At 42.2% G+C, this 23,686-nt stretch overlaps 5 protein-coding genes across 10 annotated transcripts; 2 read left to right on the forward strand and 3 right to left on the reverse strand.

Annotated features, from left to right (window-relative positions):
* Window positions 1–2,405: 2,405 nt before the first annotated feature.
* On the reverse strand, window positions 2,406–3,121 carry LOC135582780 (uncharacterized). Its single transcript, XM_065140592.1, has one exon. It carries the CDS (start codon window positions 3,043–3,045, stop codon window positions 2,536–2,538), a length of 510 nt encoding a protein of 169 aa, XP_064996664.1. The 5' UTR covers window positions 3,046–3,121; the 3' UTR covers window positions 2,406–2,535.
* Window positions 3,122–3,724: 603 nt separating this feature from the next.
* Window positions 3,725–9,110, forward strand: LOC135632135 (ultraviolet-B receptor UVR8-like). 6 transcript variants are annotated; one of them, XM_065140571.1, is made up of 8 exons: window positions 3,725–4,010; window positions 4,291–4,430; window positions 4,533–4,896; window positions 6,037–6,246; window positions 6,327–6,437; window positions 7,350–7,718; window positions 7,843–7,950; window positions 8,653–9,110. In XM_065140571.1, exons 3-8 carry the CDS (start codon window positions 4,558–4,560, stop codon window positions 8,992–8,994), a joined length of 1,479 nt encoding a protein of 492 aa, XP_064996643.1. In that variant the 5' UTR covers window positions 3,725–4,010; window positions 4,291–4,430; window positions 4,533–4,557; the 3' UTR covers window positions 8,995–9,110. The 6 variants fall into 6 exon arrangements, with proteins under 6 accessions (XP_064996643.1, XP_064996647.1, XP_064996644.1 ...); XM_065140575.1 differs by having other exon boundaries at window positions 3,746–3,901; XM_065140572.1 differs by having other exon boundaries at window positions 3,751–4,010; window positions 4,502–4,896.
* Window positions 9,111–10,085: 975 nt separating this feature from the next.
* On the forward strand, window positions 10,086–12,540 carry LOC103975853 (uncharacterized). The gene is made up of 2 exons (XM_009390958.3): window positions 10,086–11,191; window positions 11,282–12,540. The coding sequence occupies exons 1-2, from the start codon at window positions 10,169–10,171 to the stop codon at window positions 12,272–12,274; spliced, it is 2,016 nt and encodes a 671-aa protein (XP_009389233.2). The 5' UTR covers window positions 10,086–10,168; the 3' UTR covers window positions 12,275–12,540.
* Window positions 12,541–13,543: 1,003 nt separating this feature from the next.
* Window positions 13,544–17,330, reverse strand: LOC135630876 (alpha-galactosidase-like). Its single transcript, XM_065138141.1, has 15 exons — window positions 17,183–17,330; window positions 16,872–16,930; window positions 16,476–16,532; window positions 16,318–16,352; window positions 16,090–16,193; window positions 15,771–15,846; window positions 15,635–15,693; window positions 15,457–15,522; window positions 14,983–15,066; window positions 14,825–14,889; window positions 14,651–14,733; window positions 14,484–14,574; window positions 14,325–14,377; window positions 13,903–14,046; window positions 13,544–13,805 (listed from the first exon to the last, which is right to left on the reverse strand). The coding sequence occupies exons 1-15, from the start codon at window positions 17,311–17,313 to the stop codon at window positions 13,719–13,721; spliced, it is 1,194 nt and encodes a 397-aa protein (XP_064994213.1). The 5' UTR covers window positions 17,314–17,330; the 3' UTR covers window positions 13,544–13,718.
* Window positions 17,331–21,991: 4,661 nt separating this feature from the next.
* On the reverse strand, window positions 21,992–23,164 carry LOC135631208 (aquaporin TIP3-1-like). Its single transcript, XM_065138688.1, has 3 exons — window positions 22,914–23,164; window positions 22,594–22,841; window positions 21,992–22,509 (listed from the first exon to the last, which is right to left on the reverse strand). Exons 1-3 carry the CDS (start codon window positions 23,044–23,046, stop codon window positions 22,126–22,128), a joined length of 765 nt encoding a protein of 254 aa, XP_064994760.1. The 5' UTR covers window positions 23,047–23,164; the 3' UTR covers window positions 21,992–22,125.
* Between the last annotated feature and the right edge of the window lie 522 nt (window positions 23,165–23,686).

Raw genomic sequence — 23,686 nt, forward strand, 5'->3', positions numbered from 1 at the left:
CAAAAATCCCTCTCTGCAGAGGCCACTGATGATCGCACCATAAGTTACAGCATCTGGTGCAACACCTTCACAAATCATTTATTCGAAGAGTTTGAAGACACTGTGCATATCTCCCTTCCTGCAAAAACCCTTCTGAAGCAATCAAAGTGCCCTGCCCGTGTTCCCGCTATCGCAAAGACCCTTGATGAAAATATTGTATGTGATCAGATCAAGTACGCAACCCATCTCAGGCATTATCTCAAACAGGTTGGCGGCGTCCCCGATCCTCTTCTCCGGACAGAGCCCTCTGATGAGGGTACCGAATATTACGGTCGTCGAACTGCAGTCGCGCTTCAGCATGCTACCGAGTACACCGAAACGCAAATCCACGAGGTTCATGCGGCAGCAGCAATCGATCAGGATGGCAAAGGTGACGGCATCAGAGCCCCATTCTTCCGGCTGAAAAGCAAAGGAGAGTTGGGTAGTGTTGCGTCTTCCTCATCGGGGAGATGGTCGTGTGTAGGACGTTAAAAGCAACGATGGATGGTCTGGGGTTGGATTTCAGCATTCGAATGAAGAGGCCGGACGCCTCTTCGATTTGGAGAGACCCCAATCGATGGCGTTCCTTCACCAGCTTCTCCAGTTGGGCGGCGGTGAGGCGACTAGAAGGAGGAGGTTATGCGGAGCTCATCACGCCTCGTCTTGCAACCGTGATTAAGTGCAAAGGCGAGCGATCGGGGCGAGGGCACAACCGTACCAACAGCCTCTGCAGAAGTAAATTGTCGGAGTCCACTCATTTGCTTTGTTATAAAAAGCCATAAATACTCCGTCCATGAGGTAAAACTTTTTTCTTATCTTTGAATGTACGCCACCATTACTGATGTCAAGACCCTGACATACATAACAATAACATAACAATAGATCTCCTTTTTGCTGGATCTATTCCTAGAGTGAATCAGTTCACCGATTTTAGATCGATCCACATAAATCGATTCAATTTCTTAATTATAAAAGTTACTGTTAAACTGAGCAACAACATAAAGGGCTATAATGGTCAAACCTCCGAAATGATGGATCCGAGATATTTTTCGAGACCAACATAATAGTTTACGAAAGTTAACATAATAAAACTCCCAAATAAATAGTTCATGATATAAATAAGATTAAAGCTCTCGATGTTAACATAATCTAACTCATGAAAAAGTAGTTCTCCATACAATATGATCGAAACTCCTAAAGAGATTTTTTTCGATACTAACATAGTTAAATCCCCGGAAGAGGTGATTCCCCTGAAGAAGTGGCTCTTGATGTCAATATAGTCAAATACCCGAACAAGTAGTTCATAACACTAACATAGTTGGACCCCGAAGAGGTAGCTCTTAATGCCAACATGGTTAAACATCAAAAGATGTGATTCTTAATACTAATATAGTAGAACATCTAAACTCGTTATGGCAGAAGTCCCGGGCCAAATGTGCCTCAAGCGTGTGAGTCGAGAAAACCTGTCTCACGCTAAGATGAATCCGCTATGACGGAAGTCTCGGGCCAAATGTGCCCCAAGCATTTGAGGCGAGAAAACCATACCTATGCTGAAACAAATTTACTATGACAAAAGTCCCAAGCTAGATGTGCCCAATGTTTGTGATTCAAAAAAACCCAACCCACACTAAGAAAAATCCACTATGACAAAAACATATGCTCAACGTGCTTGAGACACATGAATCGAGAAAACCCAACCCGTAAGATGAGATCTCGAACGCTCCTAAATGAATCAAACGACGCACAAGTTGATAAGAAGTATTTTGGCAACCGATCCTTGTCATTTAGCTAGACACTGCAAGGGTATTGACGTGAAAGAAAAGGGTCAAGTCATCTCCCCTTTAGAGGCACTAACTTAAAAGAAAAGTGTCAAGTCATCCCCTCCATTGGGCGATGACATGGGGGAGGTTACGGTCTGTCGACCACCGTGGACAACAGTCCATGGGAGGTCGTTCGGACTAGTTTTGTTGGTCTTCATGGATCATAGTCTACATCATTCGGTCTTGTCGTCCGCCCCTCTATTGGTCTCCGTGGACAATCGTCTATGAGAAACTATTCAGGCTTGTCGTCCCCTATGGATAAAATGCCAAAGAGAGTGCATTACAATCGTTATAAATGATTCCCTCATTCAGTCATATATAAAAGTTGACTCCCAACGCTGACCCAAAGGTCAAACTTCTCTCTAAAAACCTCTCATATTCTAGACAATTCTAAAACACTTAGTGTTGAGGAATCTAAGCATAAGAAACTCACCCGACGCTGACCTTTATTGCGAGAAACTCCATCGTGAGGCTGCCACGAAGATCCCTCAAACATCTTTTAAGTCAAGACCAAACCAGACCAGACTAGCTCACGATCGACGTTATTCTCCCCCCAACAACAACGCGTAAACCCAGAACACAAATTAACCGATATAACATGGTAGTAGTTACAGCATATCATACATGCCTCAATGGGTTCGTGAAAATTCTGAGAGATACCAAACGAGGCACGACCTCAATGATGAGAATCGAAGGGCTAGAGTTTCTGGCGCTCTGGCGCGAGAATCCCATTGACGACGGAGACGCCTACGAGCACGCCGACGGCCTCCGCCCCGGCCACCGCGCCGGCCTGCAGAAGATCCCCAGCAACACCGACGCCGGCCGACGCCACGATTCCCTCCTCCGCTGCCTGGATCTCCTTCTCCGCGGCCACGATGCCCTTCTCGGCCGCCGCGATACCCTGCTCCACCGCCTTCTCCCCCTCCTCCACGATCTCCTCCGCTTCCTCCTCGATCTTCTTTATCCTCTTCCGGAGCCCGAAGAGCGGGATTTCCTGCGACCTGGCCTGGGGAGCGAGAGCGGCGAGGGGTGCAGCGGTGGAGAGGACGAGGAAAAGCAGGCAGTTCCTCCTGCCGCCGAGAATTTGCCGCGGCGCCGGCTGAGGGGAGGATGAGGGGGTGATGAAGCAGCGGACGCCGCCACGGCGGCCGGCGCCGCAGTTAGAAAGGAGAGGGTTGAGGAGGAGCGCCGTGGAAGAGGAAGCCATGTCGACAATCTCGACTTGTGGTTGGAAGTCCCGATAGGTGTTGGAGTTATTGTTATCGTTGGGGCTGCGATCGATAGCCTTCCCTCGCCTTTGTGGATCAGGAAACGAGTCGTTTCCGTGATATTGCTGGACTAAAAAGTCGAATTTACCCTCCATATATTAAGGAGCAATGGTTTGTGTCACAAATGGCTAATTATATATTATCCATCTTCATCCTTATTGTTACTTTTAAAAGTTACAGATTTTTATGCTTATAAAATTAAAATATTTAATTCGTTTCTTCTTATATCTCGATTCTGTTAATGAAAATATTATATCATTTATCACTGAGCACAGAGTCTATCTCATTTCGATTTAATTGGCTCACATATTGTGATGATAATGATTGGTGATAAGCCCTCCATTTATAACCAAATGTCGAATTCACCCTTCATAAACTAAAGAGTAATAGCTGGCACCATAGATAGTATACAGTGATGATGGTTATGATTAGAGATAAGCCCTTCATTTATAACAGCCCGACAAGTTGCGATCGGGTTGGTCTTTTCCACCATTCCGTACAGTTAAACGCTCATGACGGTGTTGATCAAGTTCGTTACAGCACCAACCATCAAGTGCCACGTACCAGATAAATCAACATATCATGAAGATTCATCAAGAAAATACGGTGACTGTGTCGCATGCCCCGAGTAGCTGATCCCAATACACCGACAGCTTCCGTCGCTCCTCACCGCTCGATACTGATCGTCTTAAAATAAACCCCGAACTGGTGCAAAGCTTCGTCATCAAGCTCCCTCTTCGCCGCACTCCTTATCTTGTTGGTTTCGGCGGAGAAACGGACGAACGAAAGCAAAAGGTGGCGATCGGCCAACAGAGGCTTTCTTTCTCCTCTTTGCCTCCCCTCAGTGCCTTCCTTTGTTCGTTTCTTGCGTCAGTCGGAGTTGACTTCGTGTAAGATCGTGTCGGTAATGTTATTACCTTGATCGCACTCGTCGAGCTGTTATTTTTTCCCCCTCTTTGATGCGGTTCGTTTTCGTGTTGATTTGGTTCGATCTCATCTAATTCTGCTTGAGATCTTGAGGGTTTTCGCAATTGGGCGACGGGACATTGTTTTGTTGCTGTTGGCGTGTTTTGATTCCTTCCGATGCTTCATTTCCTTGCTTCATTTCCACGATTTTGGAACGTCGATTTGATTGCTGGCAGCCACGATCGCCTGTTTGATTTCTGGTTTGCTCCTTCCATCAGATATTTTCTTAATATCTTGCTCCTTTCCGTTCGAAGACCCGCGAATCGTAGTCGCAAAAAGCGTTTCTTTCGGATCGGAATCAATTCCAGATGCTTCTTTCTTGTAGCAGCCAATAACCGCATAAAGGAAGCTACTCTTGGTAAGAACTGTTTCATTCTTTATCAATGTTTGGACTCTTTCTGCAGTAAAGTTCGTCTCTTTTTCGAACAGAACAGAGGTTAGAGTTCTGCTTTTGATTCAGGGGATCAAGAAAGACAGTGCCTCCAATGACGGGATGCAATCGTGCCATCTGTATGGAAGAGCTGCCCGCTCATCTAATTTTGGAGATACTGAGCTCTGGTCATCTAGGTGCAGCCGACCTTACATGCTTCGAGGCAACTTGTCGGATGTTCTGTGGTGATCATGGGCTTTTTCCGGACAGGTTTCAATCCATGGTTGAAATAGCTGCATTCAATCTTTGCAAGGAACATTCTATATTCAGTTCTCTCCCTCCAACTGCACGAACTAAGCTGCTTGATCGTTGTGGTGGAAACTGGAAAAAGGTCCTGAGGTTCTTGCAATCTGTGGAGCATTCTTCCAGCAGTGTTGAGACATCATCAGGCAATGTATAGCATTTTTTCATATATAGTGTTGCTTATGCTTTTTTATATATCTTTTTTGGTATTCCATGATGAAATTATGTCCTATATTTATATACTTTAGGGCAACTTTGAAGCCATATCCTCTAAATTTGTTATGCTCATTTAATTAATCTGCACTTCCATAACTCAAATAAGACTTGAGTTTTTAAGGTCCTGTTGGCAAGGTTCTACTATTGTTGGGTAACAAATAATACTACATCAGCTTTAAGGGAACTCTTTGATACTGCTGTTTGTCCTTTTGTCATCTTTGACAAAAGATCATATGTCTTGTAGAAACAATGGCACTCATATCTATTCTATATAAACATATTTAACCTTTAAATAAGCTGGTTAATCAAGGAAGCTAGATTTTTGTTTCTACGTCCCTTGTTTTTGCTTCGTTAAGACTCATAGATCAACCGGACCAATGTCGATCCGACCAACTTCTGTGATCCTTGTTGTCTGCATAGCCATGCCTTGCAAATGACTTCCGTTGATCGGGCTGATCCACCGATCATATTGATCCTAGTCAATTTCCAATCATTTCAAGAAACTAAACCCACAATCAGATTCAATCTATTTAGTTGATCTAGATCAATCACGATCGTATATCCTGTGACCTATCTCAAATCCGACCATCATTTTACAAACCTTGGGAAATTCGAGCTACCAAATTTAATATTATAATTTTATAGAAGTTCTATTGAAATGATAAAACAGCTTTTGTCGTTATGGCATTTTATAGAAAAATACCAATATGTTTACATTTAATATGGCCTCTCGGAATATGTTAGTCTGTAATGGAACATTAATGTAGACTCTATCTCTTCCAACAACTACACAATTAACAATTTCAATCTAGGATAGCAGAAAAGTAAAGTGTGTATCTTGAGTTATGAGGTGTTTGTATTAGCATTTATTTGAGCCATGAGTGTCCAAACTTGAGCTCACAAAACCCAAGTTATGAATTTTGCTTTCTCAAAAGACTTGCAGTATTTTAACTGAGGCTTTCCTATTAGAAAAACATTGACATATATGGCGGAGCATTTAAATTTTGTTCTTTATTATGAACAAACAACCGAATTTGCAGCTACATTTTTGCTGAAATCTATTTTAATTATGCAGATGCAGGTCACTGCTGGAAGATATCACACACTACTAGTTCATGGCTCATCAGTGTACTCTTGTGGATCCAGTTCATGCGGGGTACTTGGTCATGGTCAAGAGATAACACAACGTGCTGCATTCAGCCGCATTAGTCTTCCATCTCAATCTTTTGTCACCCATATCTCAGCCTCTCACAACCATACAGCATTTGTCGTGCAATCTGGAGAGGTTAATCTTTGAAATTTATGAATTTCGTACAGCAGTTAGAGATTTTTCTTGCTTGGCTGAATGTTTTGTTGCTTTTTTAGGTGTTCACTTGTGGTGATAATTCATCATTCTGTTGTGGTCTTGGAGAAGTAGGTCATGCCATATTCAGGCCTACACGAATCGAAGCACTGAAGGGGATTCCTTGCAAGCAGGTATATCATCATGTACCATCATGTAGTTCATACTTCACATTTTTGGTACTGAGAGAGATTTTGTGGCAGGAGCACACCAAGTGCTTAGTGCTTAAATTGTTCTGCAAGCCACAAAGATACTCTTAAGGAGTTTACAAAAATATGAAAGGAGAAAACCTAGTATTGTTAAGAGAAAAGATAAATATTTGCAGGCAGGTTTGGTAGGATTGGATATTCGTTATTTTTTGACATTGTAAAATCACATTTTCAGCCATCAATGTACCTTTTGGGACTTGTTGAAAAATTGATCCTAATGCAGTGGACCAACTAGAAAATGAATGATTTCCTTGAAATAGGTATATACCATGTATCATCACTATGTGATCAATGAAGAACAATAACTTGTCTAAGGTGATCAATTTATGTCTTAATATAATCTCTCATTCTTTCCATAATGTTTTTATTAATAGTCAGACAGTGCTATGGATGGCAACAAGCTGTAGATCCCAATTATTTAATGTCAGCTATATATGTTAACATTGCTATCATGGTAGTGCAAATCAATCATAATTCCAACATAAGCAAAAGTTTATAGTTAATTTAGTGCCTTGAATCATGCCAAGGACATCTAAATTCTCAATAATGTCATCAAGAACTTGTCGAAAAATACTGACTGCTATATTCTAATGGAATTTTTTCTATTATTGAAGAATTTCTATTTTTAAGGGCGTTAATCCAATCTTTGGTTTTCTTGTCTGTTTGTATCAATTTTCTGGAGAATTGCTTTTTCCCTTGAATTCTGACGGAGTGTTTGCTTTGTACGTAGGTGTGTTCCTCTAGTTTCCTATCTGATATACATGATAATGCATAATCGTGTTGTCAAATTTTTTGAAGTACTATTCGTTGTGAAACTTTTTTTTAATTTGTTCTCAGGTTGCCACTGGGTTAAGCTTTACTGTGATTCTTACAACGCAAGGCCAAGTTTACACATGCGGGAGCAATGCACATGGCCAACTTGGTCATGGTGACACTCTAGACAGACCAACTCCAAGGAAGATTGAACTGTTTGAGGGACTGGGACATGTGGTGCAGATTGCTGCGGGTGCGAGTTATGCCTTTGCTGTGACAGATGATGGGGTAGTTCATTCTTTTGGTTCTTGTACCAATTTTTGCCTCGGGCATGGGAATCAACTTGATGAACTTGTTCCACGTGCCATCGAATCATTTAAGATGAGGAATATTCATATAATACGTATCGCTGCCGGAGATGAGCATGCAGTGGCAGTTGATTCAAGTGGATATGTATGGCTCATTTCTAATGATTTTATTTTATTTTTGGATTGTAAATTCTAAGTCAAATTTTCAACTGTTCTCTTCTAACTCTCTTGGATCTGTGGTAGAAATTAACCAAACAATTACTTTTCAGGTATATACATGGGGTAGAGGCTATTGTGGAGCCTTAGGCCATGGGGATGAAACCGATAAGACCAGTCCGGAATTATTGACCAGCCTGGAGTGTCACCTTGCCGTGCAGGTTTGATGTCTTCGCTTTCCTCCATTTCAGCTATGCTAAATCAATATATTTCCAAATTGTCAGCACACTGGTATGATACAGTAGTATCTAAAACGAGACAAGTGAACTATCTTTTGGAATTTCAATGGCATTTATTCAAGAAAGAAAAGGATATTAATAGTTATGCAAATCCAAATATCCTATAACAAACTATAATGCCTTTAAAGCAATGTTCTGCCAGTTTTCTTATCGTTTCTAAGTGCAATTGGACGTAGGAGAAGCCAGCAAGATCCTTACAGTACAAGTTTCTAGCTTTTGTGTTTATTAATCCAAACTTGCCATTTGAAAATATTTAAAGACCCTACAATGTTTTAGTTATTAATATTGAAATAGGAGGAGCACATATTGTGCCTATGACGAGTTATCATACTGCTAAGACTTGCTATTATAATTTGGAAGATTAGTGAATAATTTTTTGATGATGCAACAATAATGTTGACAAAAACAAAAGTATTGTTCTACACCATGAATATTATCCCATTTTTTGTTTCGTAAGCACCTACGTCAAGAACGTATGTTATTTTGTCATTAATTGACTAATTTATCTGGTTCCCTCTTGTCAAGGTTAAATTTCATAAGCACCCGAATAATGAATGACCATTGTGCTTGATTTGGCAGTACAATATGTCTACTGATCGTCTGCTTGGCCACTAACAAGTGCAGGTGTGTGCAAGGAAAAGAAAAACCTTCGTGCTTACTAATGAAGGCTGCGTTTTCGCCTTTGGATGGACGGGTTTTGGAAGTTTGGGGTTTTCTGACCGAGGAATCTCTGACAAAGTTCTCCAGCCATGTATGTTGGACAGCTTGAGACCCCACCGCGTCTCCCAAATCAGCACTGGACTGTACCACACTGTTGCAGTCACCAGCAGAGGTCTCCTATTCGGGTTTGGGGACAACGAGCGGGCACAGCTTGGGCATGATGAGATGCGAAGTTGCCTGAAGCCAGCCGAAATAATGGTTCATCAGGCAATGGACGATACGTACATTGGAGTGCAAGATAATTGAAGATTTTGTTGTGTACCTATATGCATTTTGTTCAGCTTCCAAATGAATGTAGAGTGGTCATGGATTCTGCTAATGTAGTTATTAATAAATAAGAGACTCCAATATGTTTTGGTTCCTGTTGACTTGTCTTCCAGTGGTGGGTTAATTACAGGGTGGACTGCTCCATTATAGAACAAGAAGGCGGTGGCAACTACTAGTTCGTGGTGACTGCTGTTCGGCGGCGACAGCGAGGCCGATGGACATGAAGTCGGGGCCGAGGATGACGACAAGGACCAGCTTGGACGCCATGGAAGAGAGCCAATCTCTGCCTTCCTTGTGTGTAAATATATATACTCCAAGTGAGGTTTATGCTCTTTGGAGAGAGAGAGAAAGAGAGAGAGAGTTGTTGTCTCATTCTTCGCGATTGCAGGCAAGATGAGCTGCGACCCTCTTGGGCCATCTTAAACGAGCTTCCAACGAGTTTTGGGGCGCTCCCATTGAATTGGGCTTCCCACTACCATCAGCAATGTGATCTTCCAACGTCTCATTGAAGTCAACAGATGTCTACAAATATTAGGACAAGTTTTCCTTGCAGGAATTATTACTCTATGCAGTAGCCTTCTGCAGACAATTTTGTAGTTTGGTCAGTCAAACATAAGTTGCTGCAAGCACGTACGGTTGCTTCAAATGCACACAAAAAGGTCCTGTATATGCCATCCTCATTCCAAGGAAGAAGAAGAACGAAGGAAGAAGCCCATGGCAACTCACAGTAGAGGAACAGGTAAGTAGGAGGAAGAAAAGGAACATGCCGCAAACGAGACAGCGAAAATGACAGTTGACATAGCCGTTGCAAAAAGATTAAAAACACCCTTAAAACCCGACAGTACAACGACGAAGAGAACAACAAGAATCTTTGTATTTGATGTAGAGGTATGTTAATAACGAGGGGACTTATCATTTACGATCTCACAAAAGTGCAACAGACCTTTTCGTAAAGATACCACAGCCAACGGCTCCATGCCCTTCACACGCGCATCACATCCCGCCCACTCCACGAATTTGAAATCCATATTCTATTCCTTAAATACCCCTCTTCTTCATCTCCACGAGTTCAAATCTCCTCTACTTCCGCAAAAGCGGTTGCGTCTTTCCAAAGAAGAAGTCAAGCTTCGAGCCTTCGTTCTGTTGCCACCAAATGGGACTTTGCCTTAGCAAGAAGAAGGCGGTCTCGCCGCCAAGGAGTACTCCCACTTCCTGTAGCGCCCCGAGCGACAAGAAAGTAGAGAAGCCATCTCAGAGAGTGGTGGAAGCAACCGCTGAGAAGAAGCAGGTGTTTGTCGTCGCCCACAACGCCAAGAAGAGCGCGGCCGAAGACGACAAGGAGAAGAAGCGTGGCGAGACCCCGACGAAGAAGGCCGGCAAAGAGGTCGAGACTAATGGCGCTGGTGGGGTCGTGGTGGTGCCTGCGGTGGAGGAATTCAGGCCGGTTGCTGCCGTCAGGACCTCAAGCTGCACCAAGGAGGAAGTGGACGCCATACTGATCCAGTGCGGCCGCCTCAGCCGCAGCTCGTCGGGGAAGGCCTCCGACGAGACGGGGATTGGACACAGAAAGTACTCGGGTTCGAAGCGCAGCTATGATTTTGACAATGAGAAGAAGGGGGATGAGGAGGAAGGGGAGTGGGGGGAGAAGCCCGCGTCGAGGCCTTCCCCTCGCCGGAGAACGCCCAGCCGGGAGCGGTCGGGGAGCAGGGAGCGAGGAAGCGGTGGCGGAGGACGGAGGGTGAGCCGATCTCCCGGGAGGCGCTCCGAAGTGCCGGCTTCGTCGGGCACCCCCAACGAGAGGTCGAAGCCGCCAGCAAAGATGGTGGCTGTTCCGGCACGTGAGAAGGGGAGGGGAGTCTCCCCTGCTGCCTCTAACAAGAGAGGTGGCGAGGCCGGAGCCTTGAGGAGCGCTTCACCTCGGTCGCGGTCGCCGGCGAATACTACTCCGATATCTAATGAGAATGCTGCCTATCATGTTCCGCCTCCGAACCAGCCGCAATCCCTCAGCCGGAGCTCGTCGAGGAAGGCCGAGCAATCGCCGTTTCGCAGGAATCCGATGGCAGAAATTGACGAGAACGCCCTCAGAGCAAACCAACATGCGAGCATTGATAACAAGATTCAGAAGACCAAAGAAGGCGAGGAAAGAATTCGGAAGCCGAGCCAATCGCACACGCAGGTGAGCAAGAATCATGTGTTGCCCACATTTTCTCCCTTCGTTTTCGCAAGTATCGTTCGTAGATTGTGATTTCAACTTAATTCATCACAGAAAACAAGCGAAAACAATGTTCGAGCAAGCAAATCTTCTTCGCAAAGAAATGGAGCAGCAGCAGAGTTCACAAGCGCAACAAGAAGCAACGATGTGCAGGTGATGAGCTGTAGAGCGAAAGAGCAAGAGACGGAAGCTGCAGTGGCGGGAGAAGCCATAGCAAAAGCGTCATCCAAGGTTACAGAGTCGCCGAATCTAGGGGTGGAAAGCCACATCCTGAAGACCATTTCAGGAACTAGATCCTCCAGAGATCTCGACCACCCTTCTGAGCTGAACCAGGAAACCTTTCTCAATCCCAATTCCTATGCTTCTTCTCTTCTTGAAGACATCCATAATTACCAGCAGCAGCTTCCGAAAGCATCCTTCTCCCTCCCTGCTTGTGTGTCCAAGGCCTGCTCGATCCTCGAAGCAGTGGCTGATCTCAACTCCGCTTCGTCGGAGAACAATGGCTCGCTCAATGGACGGCACCAAAGGAGAGGTTCGGCATCGAAAGTGCCATTTGTGGAATCGGAGATTGTGGTGAAGGATGATCTCCTGGAGCCAAGCCTCCATAAGTATGTTACAGTGAGGGACATGAGGAGGAGCGATGTAGAGCCTCAGGAATCCGCGGGGAGCAACAGCTTCATGGGACAGCCATGGTCTTCGGGGTGGGAGCCCAATTCGGTCGATTCCACGGACCACTACCAGAATTCAAGATCGATTGATGGTGAGGAGGTGGAGGAAGAAGAAGCCAACCAGAGCCCGGTGAGCCATGGGAGTCGGTACCACCAGCAGCCAGTTCCCGAGGTTGTACGAGAGCCGGAAACCCGAGGAAGAAGATCGAGGGGTGTCTCCGGTAACAGCAGCAACCATCGGTCTCCTGCGAAGTCGAGCAAGAACAGTAAGAGAGAACTTCATCATCGTGTCCAGCTTCACCGAACTGGTAGTGGTGACAGTGGTGGTGGTAAGCCTGGCAGTAACCGAGCCTACTCTGCTGCTGGTTCGAGCTCGTAGTGGCTGCACCAATGCGCCTTGGTTCTACAATCTTTTGGTGCCATGGCAAGGGAGAATTTGCCATTGATGATGTAATTTCTCTTCTCCTTCTTTCCACACAATCTCAGATGCTGTGGTGGAAATGGTTGTGGCAATCTATGCTTGTAGTTGGCATTCAAATCTTGTTTAGTTCTAGGTAGAATTCCTTCTTATTATGCTGTAACAGTAGTTTTTGCATGTTACAAGCTTGCTCATGTTGCTGCAGCAAAAAGTAAAAAAAGCTAACTTTCTTCTTTAGCAGACACATCAGAGAACTGTCACAAGGTAAAGCAAAGGAGGAGGGAAAAAGCATCTGATCTCCAGATTCATCTAATAAGAGGTGTCAAACATCACATCTCATTTAAATCTTCCTAATCCAAACCAATTAGATCTTAGAGTGGGAAACCAAACTTGGGATTCATTGACAGTCACATCCAGTATTTGTTGGTCAAATCTATTTACACATCATTCTCCACTATCTCAGTAACCTTTGATAAGGAACAATTTAAGATGGTTCCAAGGTTTGGACCATTCATCCTCCAAAGTTGTCATTGAGCGCCAGTAGCAAAAAAAGTAACTTGCCCTTCAGAGGTATTAGTTGGAGTAAATGTCCTCACTTTGCAGAACTTCTGCTAATATTCTCTTGGTTGGAAAGCAAACATAGACTTTGGCCAATAAAGATATATCTGATCTAAGTGGTCCTAGGTTTTGATGTTTTTATTGAGGTAAACACTCTGCAGGTGATCTGAGAAGGGTCGACCACTTTTTATCGATGCTATAAGCTGGCAGATTGCTTTCTCTTTCAAACCATTTGATGAGACTGCAATTGCACGCCTCTTTTATAAACCAAAGGGTAGACCGCAACGAAGATCACAACCTGCATTAGGATGTTCTTCAAATCAATTTGGTTGGTTTATATTCAAAAGCCTTTTCTGATTAGTCTTCAGGAGCTGCCGTAACATTCTGCTACGAGTTCTCGTTTTCTTTTTTGTTTGCACGGTTCTCTGCAAATCTATTTTCTTTGAGTCGTTGTTTTGATCTGTGAGGAGTTATGATCTATACATGTTTCATACTTTGGTCAGCGAACGCTATTAAAACTGTCATAGAAATCATGCTTCAAGGAACATAATGAAGTTTGTCTCACGCTATTGCTCCATAGAGAAAGGCTCATGCTGTGGTTGTCATGGAGAAGATCGGACAAGGTGTAATTGCTAAGATTTAATTGTAATGCATTTCATCGTGAGAAAACAATTTGAATTCTAGATACTGTTTTAGTTGTTTTTTTTGGCCATTAATCAATCACAACGGTGTAGTCTTCACTGAATCGAAAAATATAGCAAGCTTGTTCATGAAATATGTGAAAGAAACGGGCTTCTGCATCTTTGTGCTCCAACTCCAAGTCTTACATGGCAACGAGCACAATGCTCTACTGCAGTGTCAGAATGTACATCTTGCAAGCATGAGAGTCCACCGTAGCGGTGATTTGCCCTTGAAGATTGCCAATATCCGCATGCTGAACATGAATCAAGAACATGAAGCTCAGGAAAAATTTCCAGCAACATTTGGAAGATGTTTAGATCATAGAACAACAACATATATCCGATACTTACTGCCCAAAGATCACGAGCTTTAACAATAGCCGATGGTGACACAATGCCGATGTAAGGCCATTGGGCTGTGATCGTTGCCCTTGAGCTTCCTCGGTTCCACAGGACGACAGCCACCCTCCCGCCGCTGAGTACACCTGCCCAAACCTACACAAGCAGGCAACAGTTGCAACGTAAGGAAAGAATCACATCAATTCTCAAGATCTTATCTCCGAGATACATTTTCATCTTCCATTATATGCAGTCTAAATCAGAAGAGTTCTTCTTAGGGTTTGGATAACTACTCTTCCAGAATTTGATCTTTAGGATACAGAAAACAAAAGATATAAAGTAGTAATTTGTCGATGTAGTTGACATTGTGGCAGATGCATTAGACTTATGAAGTCTCCGTGTAAAAGGATTGCAGCATAAAGAAAGGAGCAAACCTCTGTATTATTGGGTCCCAAAACTATCTTCCTCCCTTGAACTCCAAGTGAGTCTGTTGGCAGAGACCAATCAGAATGAGAACTCTTTTATATGGTCCTACTGTTTGCTGTGAAGCCTATTTGAAATGGCAAATGGAATAGCATTCATTAAGCTCTTACCTTGATTAACAGCAATGACTTCTTGGTTGCTCAGTATATCGTATGCTTCTTTGGTAATTGATCTTACATCACATCCAATCAACAAGGGAGCCTAAAAGATTGCAGATCAGTAATGCAGCTGAAGGATATGATGGGAGGCAAATGTTTCCCATATCGAGAGTAAATACCTTGGCCAATGCCCATATACTAAAATGTGATCGATACTCCTCTGTTGTCATCCCGCCATTTCCGACTTCAAGCATGTCCGGATCTAACATCATTCAGATAAATATGGGAAGATGCTTTTGGTCATTGCTCGCAACACGACTGTAACCATAAATATCAATGTGAAGGTGAAGTACCATTCCAGCCACCAGGTTTTGCATAAACTGCCCATCTATCGTTCTGATCGGCAAGCGATATCATCCTAATAGCATGTAAAATATCAATTTCTGAGCGAGATTAGAGAAATCTAATGTAGCTTCTGAAACAAACATCTCGATCAGGTAATCTCTTCAACCTGTCCCATTTGTCGAAGATGTCTTCTGTTGTTCTCCAACTGTGTCCTAAAGTGCTTGCCCAAGTTGCTGGATTATCGACACCCCTGTGAAGTAATTTTTTTGCAGAGAGACAAGTCAAATTTCTCTGTTAATTTCCATCTGATGCACTGTTTGACCCAAATTCGCTGGAATAATCAGCTTAGTGCAAGCAAACTCAAATCCACAAGACAAGAGGTACAAAAATGACTTCAGTGTCATCACAGGCACAGTGATTAGTATGATGCACCACTAGGAATCTTACTGCTAATTTGTCTAGCAAATTTTGTGTGCAGGTTGATGTGAACAGGAAACTAATCAGAAATGCTTTGCTGCTTTAGCCGTCAAGTCAAATATGATCCCATCCACTCATTCGTATCCTAGCTAAGATTAATCTATAAATATAAAAACTCATGTTGAATTCTGCTCTAATGAACTTTTGGGGTAATCAAACCTACCATTCACATAGAGAGAAGAAAATAGGCCTTCCACAATTCTTTAGAGCTCTGCTCATCTTGGGGTACCTACGTTGCGACAGAACAATTCAGATGCCAGTTCATAAGTTTGATCACCTGCTGGAATCTGATCATTTGATATAGAAACCAACTTCTTTTTAGACATTGACCATATAGCTACCTTTCAATTGGTTTGATACCCTGGTCGTTGCAGTTGTCATACTTCAAGTAATCGATCCCCTGAAATCGAAGCCATGAGAATGCAGACATACCAAACGGCTGAGACGTTAAAGTAGGTAGTTGAAACCATTGCATACCCAGGCGGCAAAGGTCTTTGCATCCTGTTCTTCATGTCCCAAGGAGCCGGGCATTGTCTTGCTGCATGTCAGCGTCCTGAGATTTCTCACCATTAGGCTACATCTATGTTTGCTTGGAACAATAAAGCTCCAAAGAACTACTGGTAGATTCAACTGAATGTAGCCCATTGTTGCATTGCAAAATTTATGATGCTACATAGTTTTATAGGGCTATCCTATAACGCATTTAATGACATCTCAAATGCCTACTCATTGACTAAGCCCTACATCGCAGAAAGGTGCATGATTTAATCTTTGTCCGATGTCATAAAATTAATACCCTGCATCACTGTAGATTCCAAGCTTAAGCCCTTTTCCATGCACGTAATCTGCAAGCGCCTTAATGCCAGAGGGGAATGTCGACTTCTTTGGTACTAAATTTCCCTGATAAAGCTCAAATGCGTTAGCATCATGGATTAGAACAGGAATTTGTGATAGAATACAGAAATTGAGTTCATGAGCATCCATGGCGCAGGAGAAAGGAGATGAGATGGGAAATAATTCTCACTTGAGAGTCCCTGTTGAGTTCTGCCCAGCAGTCATCTGAGAGTGATCCAGAAACCACCACCACGACAACAGGAAAATGAGTCAGTAAATTAAACCTTTTAACCACTGAATCAGTCAATCAAAACGATAAGGTTAGATAGAGATAGAGGAGAAGACGACCTATGTTGACATATCGATAACCCAGATTGGCAAGTCCAGTGTTCACCAGTGCATCAGCTGCATAAACCAGCAAAACATTTCATAGTTTAGCATCTGTTTTCATGATTTGTTTGGTAGACTGCGACGCAAGTTGGTCATCTTCTTTTTGACAGTAACTTCTGGTGGGTTGTAAAAGGGAAGAAGACGAAGACTTTTGGTGAAATATGATGATCTAATAATCCTCAGGTCAACGACGGTATTGCTGTCCCTTCACGTGTTGACTCGACTAAATATTCCCCGGACAGCACACCGACGTTATTGCAAATGACTTTGCATCATACCAAGGATTAGGTCGGGAGGGTACAGCAACATGAACAAAACCTAAAACACGAAGAGAAGAAGAGAGACGAGTGGTACCAGTTTCTCTGATGGTCTGCTCGTTGATGTTGCATTGGAAATGGTTCCAGCTGTTCCACCTGATCCAGTTTTTTCAGATCAGTATCGGTATCACATATATGTTTATTGCTTCAAAGATAGAGCAAAAATGATTCACGTGAAGTGTAAAGAACAAACAACAATGTTCTACGGAAGAAAAAGGATGATTTGTTTTCCCTTTTGAGGAATAATACTCATAAAAGAAGAACATGAACGTTCCTACAACAAAAACTCCCACGTGAATAGATAACAAGGTTTGCCTATGAAGCACTGTTGCAGGAGAAGATAATTACCCCATGGGAGGAGTCCGGCCGAGGCCATCGTCCAACACGCTTCTCCTCTCCACCGCCGATGCCCCACCTTTCGTGACTCTGCCTTCCGTTACGATCGTCGGAAGCAAGACGAAGAGCAGGAGAGTTGTCATCGTTGCCTCACCGCCAGCTCGAGCCATCCTGATATCCAACCCAAAGTCACCATACACCGATATTTATACAGCATCAACGTATGGAGAGAGGAGTGGGCGAAGAGAGAAAGGTGCAGTTCGTCGATGACCTGTTCCACCAATGAAGTGCGACGGATGGCGTGGGACCCGCCACGGCGGTAGCGACCGTAGTCAACGTGGGTGACGTACGTCGGCGTCGCGTTAAGGGGTACACCTAATTAGCTCAAACCAGCTCCCCGAATCGTATGCAATGTATGTTACGGACTTATCCAGATTGGTGGGAAGGGAAAGAATGTATTCGTTAGGATAAACAGTGATATGCTGTAATAAATGCATCATCACAGTGCGATCGAATACGATTAATTATCGTCGCTACCATCATTTGGTCATCATAATTCCCGACGTTGTTCTCGTCATCGTCATCATTAATTTTCCATAACAATTATCGCTATCACCACTCATATATTTTTAGTGTTATTACTATTGTTATCATTATTCATTACTATAATTACTATCACTATTTCCACCACTATCATCGGTATTTCGAATGTCATTATCGTTGTTGTTGTTGTAATCTTCATAGTCATCATTATTAACAGCTTCCGTTTCTACCATTATTGCTATGACTATCTTTAGTTGGTGGGTGAAAGAAAAAAAAAAGATAGAAGAAAAAGTGGTTTTAGATTTCCACGAAGAGATTAATTGGGAAAGAAAAATAAATATGAATATGGCAATGAACAAATTAAGTAAACACCATCATATTAACTACATAAAATTTGACTCCATATATGTTGTATATTGTTTCTATAAAATTTGAATCCATATCTGCTATATATTGTTTCTATAAATGATTATAAATTTTAGTATTCATTGAGCAAATTTGGTTGTCGATTCAACCGAATGAAATTGATCCTGACAAGTCCATTTATGGAGTACTGACAAGTTGAGTATATAAAGATTGGACCTAAAAATAATTTTAAAATAGAAAATGTCCGTAACATGTATCTCCTCCCATTTTTAATTCAAGGATAGAAGATGTGTATATTTTGGGGATCTTGATTATTGTTGTTGTTTTCGCCCTACATGAATGCTTAGCATATAAATAAGATGTACGTTAAACCTTTTATGCTTGATAGGCATATTACATGCAAACATGATGATTTGGGATGCATCAAATGCTTCAATTGTGTTTTATCATGAATCAATACCTCATATGTCAATGAAATATTTTGAGATACATCGAATATTTCGTATGTTTCCTTGTCTTAGATCGATATAACACACAAATGAGATGCTTTGAGATGTATCAAATGCAGTAAATACTTTTTTGCCCTAGATAATGCATCACATACACATGAGATGCTTTGGAATTCATTAAACGCTTCAAATGTTTTATTGTTACAATGAGACATTTGGGATATGTAAGGTGCTTCAATTTTATTTTATTTTTTTCACCTAGGTGGATGCGTCTCACGTATTAAAGTAGATCTAGTTATTTGACATGTCGAGAATTTAGAGCCAACCTAGGTCCATCGTCAACCCTTATTGTAAGTCTCAATGTTAGAAGTGAGTGGATTCAAACCTTAGATTTCTTGTAAAACTACATGAAACTAGTGGACCATTTGGTCAACGTGTTGAGTTGCCAAAAATTCCAAGTCGATGTAGTGTCGATAATCATGTTTAATCCTCCATATAATCGACATCCTTATCATTTACGCTATTGTTAACACGTAAAGGGTACCAAAGCAAAATGTAATAATAATTTAATGATTCAACCATGTCAAGTCGTAGAGGTTCAAATATGTATCTTCATGATTGTGCCAAGAGACCAAAAATGCTGCATGATTGAATTTGATTACTTTTAGAGATAATAGATAGTTCATGGCCAGACTCAATTGTATTAGGAGTTAACAAATATTTCACAGTTGAACTTGGTTGCGTTAGGAGATAATAGATACTTTATGGTTGGGTTCAACATTGTCAAAAGATAACGAGAATTTGATTTTATTATGTCAGGAGATAGTAGACACTTCATGGATGAATTATGCTCTGTTATAAAATAACAGACACTTCAAAGCTAAATTTAGAAGCATCAAGATACTTTATAGTCAAATTCATCTGACCATAAAGGATATTTTATGGTCAAATTTATCTATGTCAGAAGATAATAGATGCTTCGTAATCGGGTTCATTAATAAATGATTAATTATTTGATTTGATTTGATGCTTTATGGTCAGATTTGATCATGTTAAGAGATAATAGATGCTTTATGACTACACTTACTAGTGTTAAGAGATTTGAAATGGCTAAATTCAAACACATCAAGAGATAATAGATGCTTCATGACTATACTTACTAGCATTAGCTGATTTGAACACTTCATGTTTTGACCCAAAGGTTGAAAATTATCTATCCTTTACCCTTTCTCATTTTCAAGGCTTAGGAAAAAACTCTATACTCGAAACACCTCTCTCATCAAAGAACAACTTTTATAATACAAGAGAAAACTTTTCGTAGTTAAGCTAAAATATCTTTAGCAACTCTTATCTCAACTCACAAACCATATGAGGTATATATAAAGGCTCCGAACGCCTCAAAACATGAAGTGAATCAAGGAAAAATATTTAAAAACATAATATTGAAGGTACTCCAATCGCTCCGAGTAGTACAAATACTAAACAACCAAAATCGCATTACTTTGAAACGTACTACCACAAGTCAGGATAGTACTATCATCAGGTTGGGTGACAAGCTTTCAAGCCTAATAAGAGCTTAAAATAGCCCAAAAACTAACCTAAGCAATCTAACCTCATAAAGGTCTATGTTGAGTTTATCTACCAACTTCTATTAAGCATTTGTACGGGCCTAATAATTTAACTAATACTAAATATGTCAACCACTCTTTTAATACACCATTGAAACTTTTGATATATTGTCCATTTTTCTCGTATATCATCTAATCCTTTTGTACTTTATCTAATCATTCGATATATTATCTAATTCTTCAGTATATTAACTTCACTATGATATTTGATCTTCTAACATAATATTCGATCTTGTAATATAATGCCTGACATTTGACACGAAGTCTGATCTTTAGCATATTAACCAATTTTGTTGATTTAACATCCAATTTTTCAACACAATAATATTCAAGCATAATATCTAATTATATAATAAAAAATTTAACCCTTCAATGGCCCAAATCCATAGTTAAGTATTTTTTTGCACCACTTAGCATAACATTAATTTCTCAAATTTATCAATTAATTTTATCATTAAAATATGAGACTCAAAAGCTTTATAGTTGGATGCTTCATAGACATGCTCGTAGATAATGAAAACTTCATAACCAAATTTGACTATGTTAGATAGTATTAAATTCTTTATGATCAGATCCAATAAAGAGGAGGCGAAAAGCCTTAACTCCAACTATAATGACACCGTCTCCGTCAAAAGAAAGTTGACTATTAATGATCTTACCCCAACATCTTAGTTTTTGGTATGGTTCATTAGTGATTCCTTCTACCCTCCTCAGCATCATCGACTTAGATGTCAGGTCCGACTCATAGCCTTGCTCAATGATAATGTTGACAAAATTCATAGAGGCCAATATTTTGTTAGCATATGATGTTATTATTGGTTAACCTATACTAAGTAGCTTCGGGCTATGGTCTCAGCTTATCACATATCGATAAAATTTCCAATATGATCAAGAGTCAAAAGGAATTCAAGAGCAATCTAATGAAGTCTCGTGAATGCTACTTGGTAATGAATTTTCTTCTAAAAGAGGTGTCATAATTGATAGATCCTCGAGATGACATTAAGCCTTCTTTTCACCTCAACCTACTAATCATAAGTGGTATGGCTTGGCTAAAAGTTTCAAAAATGAATCGATGAGTCAAGATTTTGATTGAGATCATTTTAAATTAATATTGAGCTAAAATAAAACCCGCTTATCATAAAAAGCTTTTGGACTTCAAGCGTGATCAAAATGAGCCTACTAAAAAGTCATGCTAGTGGCCTAAACCAGGCCTAGGAGATGATACCAATAGGCCAGAGTCAATTGACAAGTATAAATATTATTTTATCAATATTTTTTTGACAATAATATCCACTAGGATAATAATATCATCTAAGACAATGGTAATACTATCTATAATTTAAATTTTATGATAATAAGATAGTGAAAATTTAGATTTATGATTCATCGAAATTTAATTATAATATCGCCCAATATCAGTGATGAGTGATGGTCGAACAAATCAAACGTACGTGATCCTTGCATGATTACGCCGTCACCAACCTCCACCCTATGTCATAAAAGGAGAAAACAAAAGGTATAATACTCATCTTATGTTGTGATTTCTGCATGTAGACTCTGTTTCCAATCCTGTAGAGATTTACTCTGGATTATCTGATCCGAGAAGAAATTCCACCTCCTGCGGCTGTTTGTAGAATCATTTCATCTAATGCACAGTCGGAAGTGTATATATGTACGAGATCAAAAACCAAGCTGTCGTCTTTTGTTTTCATATCTGCGCTGTGAGTTGCCATCCGAGATCATTGTCTGGTACCAGGAGCAACACCCACGAGGACTTCAAATCGCCATTCCACGACCAGGCATTCAAATTTCCAGCCAACATTTACATACATAGATTAAAGACACCACAACTTTTATTTAATTATAAACCATTCAAAGAGTTCGGCAGTTGATTACAATACTGTACTACAGAGCGAACACTCAACAACAAAGAACGTGAGAGGAGAAGAAACAGGTAGGGCTAGAGAAGTTAGTAGTCCTCGGGAGCCAAGGGCTGGTGAGTGCGGGGAGTCTCAGCCGGGATCACAAGGAACTCATAGATAAGCCCTGCAAGAGCTGCTCCTACCAAGGGGCCAACCCAGTACACCCAGTGGCTCTTCCACCTCCAGCCGACGACTGCCGGTCCGAAGGCCCGCGCGGGATTCATCGCGGCGCCGTCGAATGGCCCGCCGGCAAGGATGTTGGCGCCCAGGATGAAGCCGATGGCGAGAGGCGCGATGATGCCGAGATGGCCTCTCCTGGGATCGATCGCCGTCGCGTACACGGTGTAGACGAGCCCGAACGTCATTACGATCTCCAGCAGGACTGCGTGCCCCTCACTGACGCCCGACGCCACCCCGAATCCCAGCGGCCTCTTCATGTCGGAAAAACATACACCGAACAACCTCACCATAAACAAACAAATGACATGTTACAGTGGATTGCAAGCGTTCCTTACCATGCCCCCGGTTGCCAGCCTGAGGAGGAGAGCGGCGACGACAGCGCCGAGTAGCTGAGCCACCCAGTAGAAGACCGCCAGTATGAGAGAGATCCGGCCGCCGACAAGGGCGCCGAGTGTGACAGCAGGGTTGACATGGCCGCCGGAAATGTTGAAGGCGACGGAGACCGCGACAGAAAAAGCCAGAGCGTGGGCTATGGCCACCACCACAAGCCCTCCGGCGGTGGAGGTGTCCTTGTAGAGCTTTCCTGCGACCAATTAGCCTCTACCCTTGGTAACGACACGCACGCATGTGCGTACAACGCATGTGATCTACTTACCGAGGGAGAGAACGGAGCCTTCGGCGGCGAAGACAAAGAGAGCCGTGGCGATGAACTCGGAGAGTGCCGCACGCATGGTGTCCGGGTGAACGGCATCTTCCGCGCGACCGAAGGCGAACCTGCGAGGTGGCATGGCTGCAGCTCAATCTAACTCTCAATCAGCCCTTCCTCTTTCTTCCCGGTACCGATAGACGTTCTGAACGGGGAATTGCGGAGGAGAAAAGGATGAGGATCGTGCCGAGAAGAGGGTTCCAAACGAGGAGTGAGGGGACACGTGGGAAGAAGGTTACTGAGAGGAGTGGCACGTTGAGGGTAGTGTTGAGGTGGCCAAAACCTGCTCATAGTGCAGTGCAGTCTGGTGTCTTCTTTATCTTCTTATCTTATTATCTTCGAGTCGTGACGCTCGCTCGGTTCGTGCTTCCTGCATGCAGGGGAAGAACTCGATGTTCCGGATATCAGCGTTGCCTTCCCCAAAAATTGGCTTTATGTAACAGTGGTTTATCTATGGATTGAGGAGTGGATACATGACCTTATCCAGTTTGCATTGGTTTTGCAAAGATCATTGCCAATTACGATGATAAAATGTGAGAGCTGCTCTACCAGTGCGTGTCGCCTCTCGTGTAGTAAAGGAGAAGCACAGTTTCCACAGGAAGTGGAGTGGCCAAGGACTTGCACTTGTCAGCAAAACCAGCCATGCACCAAAAGATATCAATTCACATCAAGATCGGTTTGATACTCTATTGCTTTTGATTTCGTGCATTATGTGTGATCAA

This window comes from Musa acuminata, chromosome BXJ3-2 (genome assembly GCF_036884655.1).
Source record: "Musa acuminata AAA Group cultivar baxijiao chromosome BXJ3-2, Cavendish_Baxijiao_AAA, whole genome shotgun sequence".
NCBI lineage: Eukaryota > Viridiplantae > Streptophyta > Magnoliopsida > Zingiberales > Musaceae > Musa > Musa acuminata.

What these genes read in the sequence shown, in the direction of transcription:
- LOC135582780 (XM_065140592.1), bottom strand. Translation starts at nt 3,045, where the DNA reads ATGGCTTCCTCTTCCACGGCGCTCCTCCTCAACCCTCTCCTTTCTAAC.
- LOC135632135 (XM_065140571.1), top strand. Translation starts at nt 4,558, where the DNA reads ATGACGGGATGCAATCGTGCCATCTGTATGGAAGAGCTGCCCGCTCAT. An exon ending in AGGGGATTCCTTGCAAGCAG is followed by an intron (nt 6,438 to 7,349) that starts GTATATCATCAT and finishes ATTTGTTCTCAG; the next exon opens with GTTGCCACTGGGTTAAGCTT. An exon ending in AGTGTCACCTTGCCGTGCAG is followed by an intron (nt 7,951 to 8,652) that starts GTTTGATGTCTT and finishes TAACAAGTGCAG; the next exon opens with GTGTGTGCAAGGAAAAGAAA.
- LOC103975853 (XM_009390958.3), top strand. Translation starts at nt 10,169, where the DNA reads ATGGGACTTTGCCTTAGCAAGAAGAAGGCGGTCTCGCCGCCAAGGAGT. An exon ending in CGAGCCAATCGCACACGCAG is followed by an intron (nt 11,192 to 11,281) that starts GTGAGCAAGAAT and finishes AATTCATCACAG; the next exon opens with AAAACAAGCGAAAACAATGT.
- LOC135630876 (XM_065138141.1), bottom strand. Translation starts at nt 17,313, where the DNA reads ATGACAACTCTCCTGCTCTTCGTCTTGCTTCCGACGATCGTAACGGAA. An exon ending in ATCTTCGACAAATGGGACAG is followed by an intron (nt 14,890 to 14,982) that starts GTTGAAGAGATT and finishes ACATGCTATTAG; the next exon opens with GATGATATCGCTTGCCGATC. An exon ending in GTATATGGGCATTGGCCAAG is followed by an intron (nt 14,575 to 14,650) that starts GTATTTACTCTC and finishes GCAATCTTTTAG; the next exon opens with GCTCCCTTGTTGATTGGATG.
- LOC135631208 (XM_065138688.1), bottom strand. Translation starts at nt 23,046, where the DNA reads ATGCCACCTCGCAGGTTCGCCTTCGGTCGCGCGGAAGATGCCGTTCAC. An exon ending in AGGCTCCGTTCTCTCCCTCG is followed by an intron (nt 22,842 to 22,913) that starts GTAAGTAGATCA and finishes AATTGGTCGCAG; the next exon opens with GAAAGCTCTACAAGGACACC. An exon ending in GGCTGGCAACCGGGGGCATG is followed by an intron (nt 22,510 to 22,593) that starts GTAAGGAACGCT and finishes TCCGACATGAAG; the next exon opens with AGGCCGCTGGGATTCGGGGT.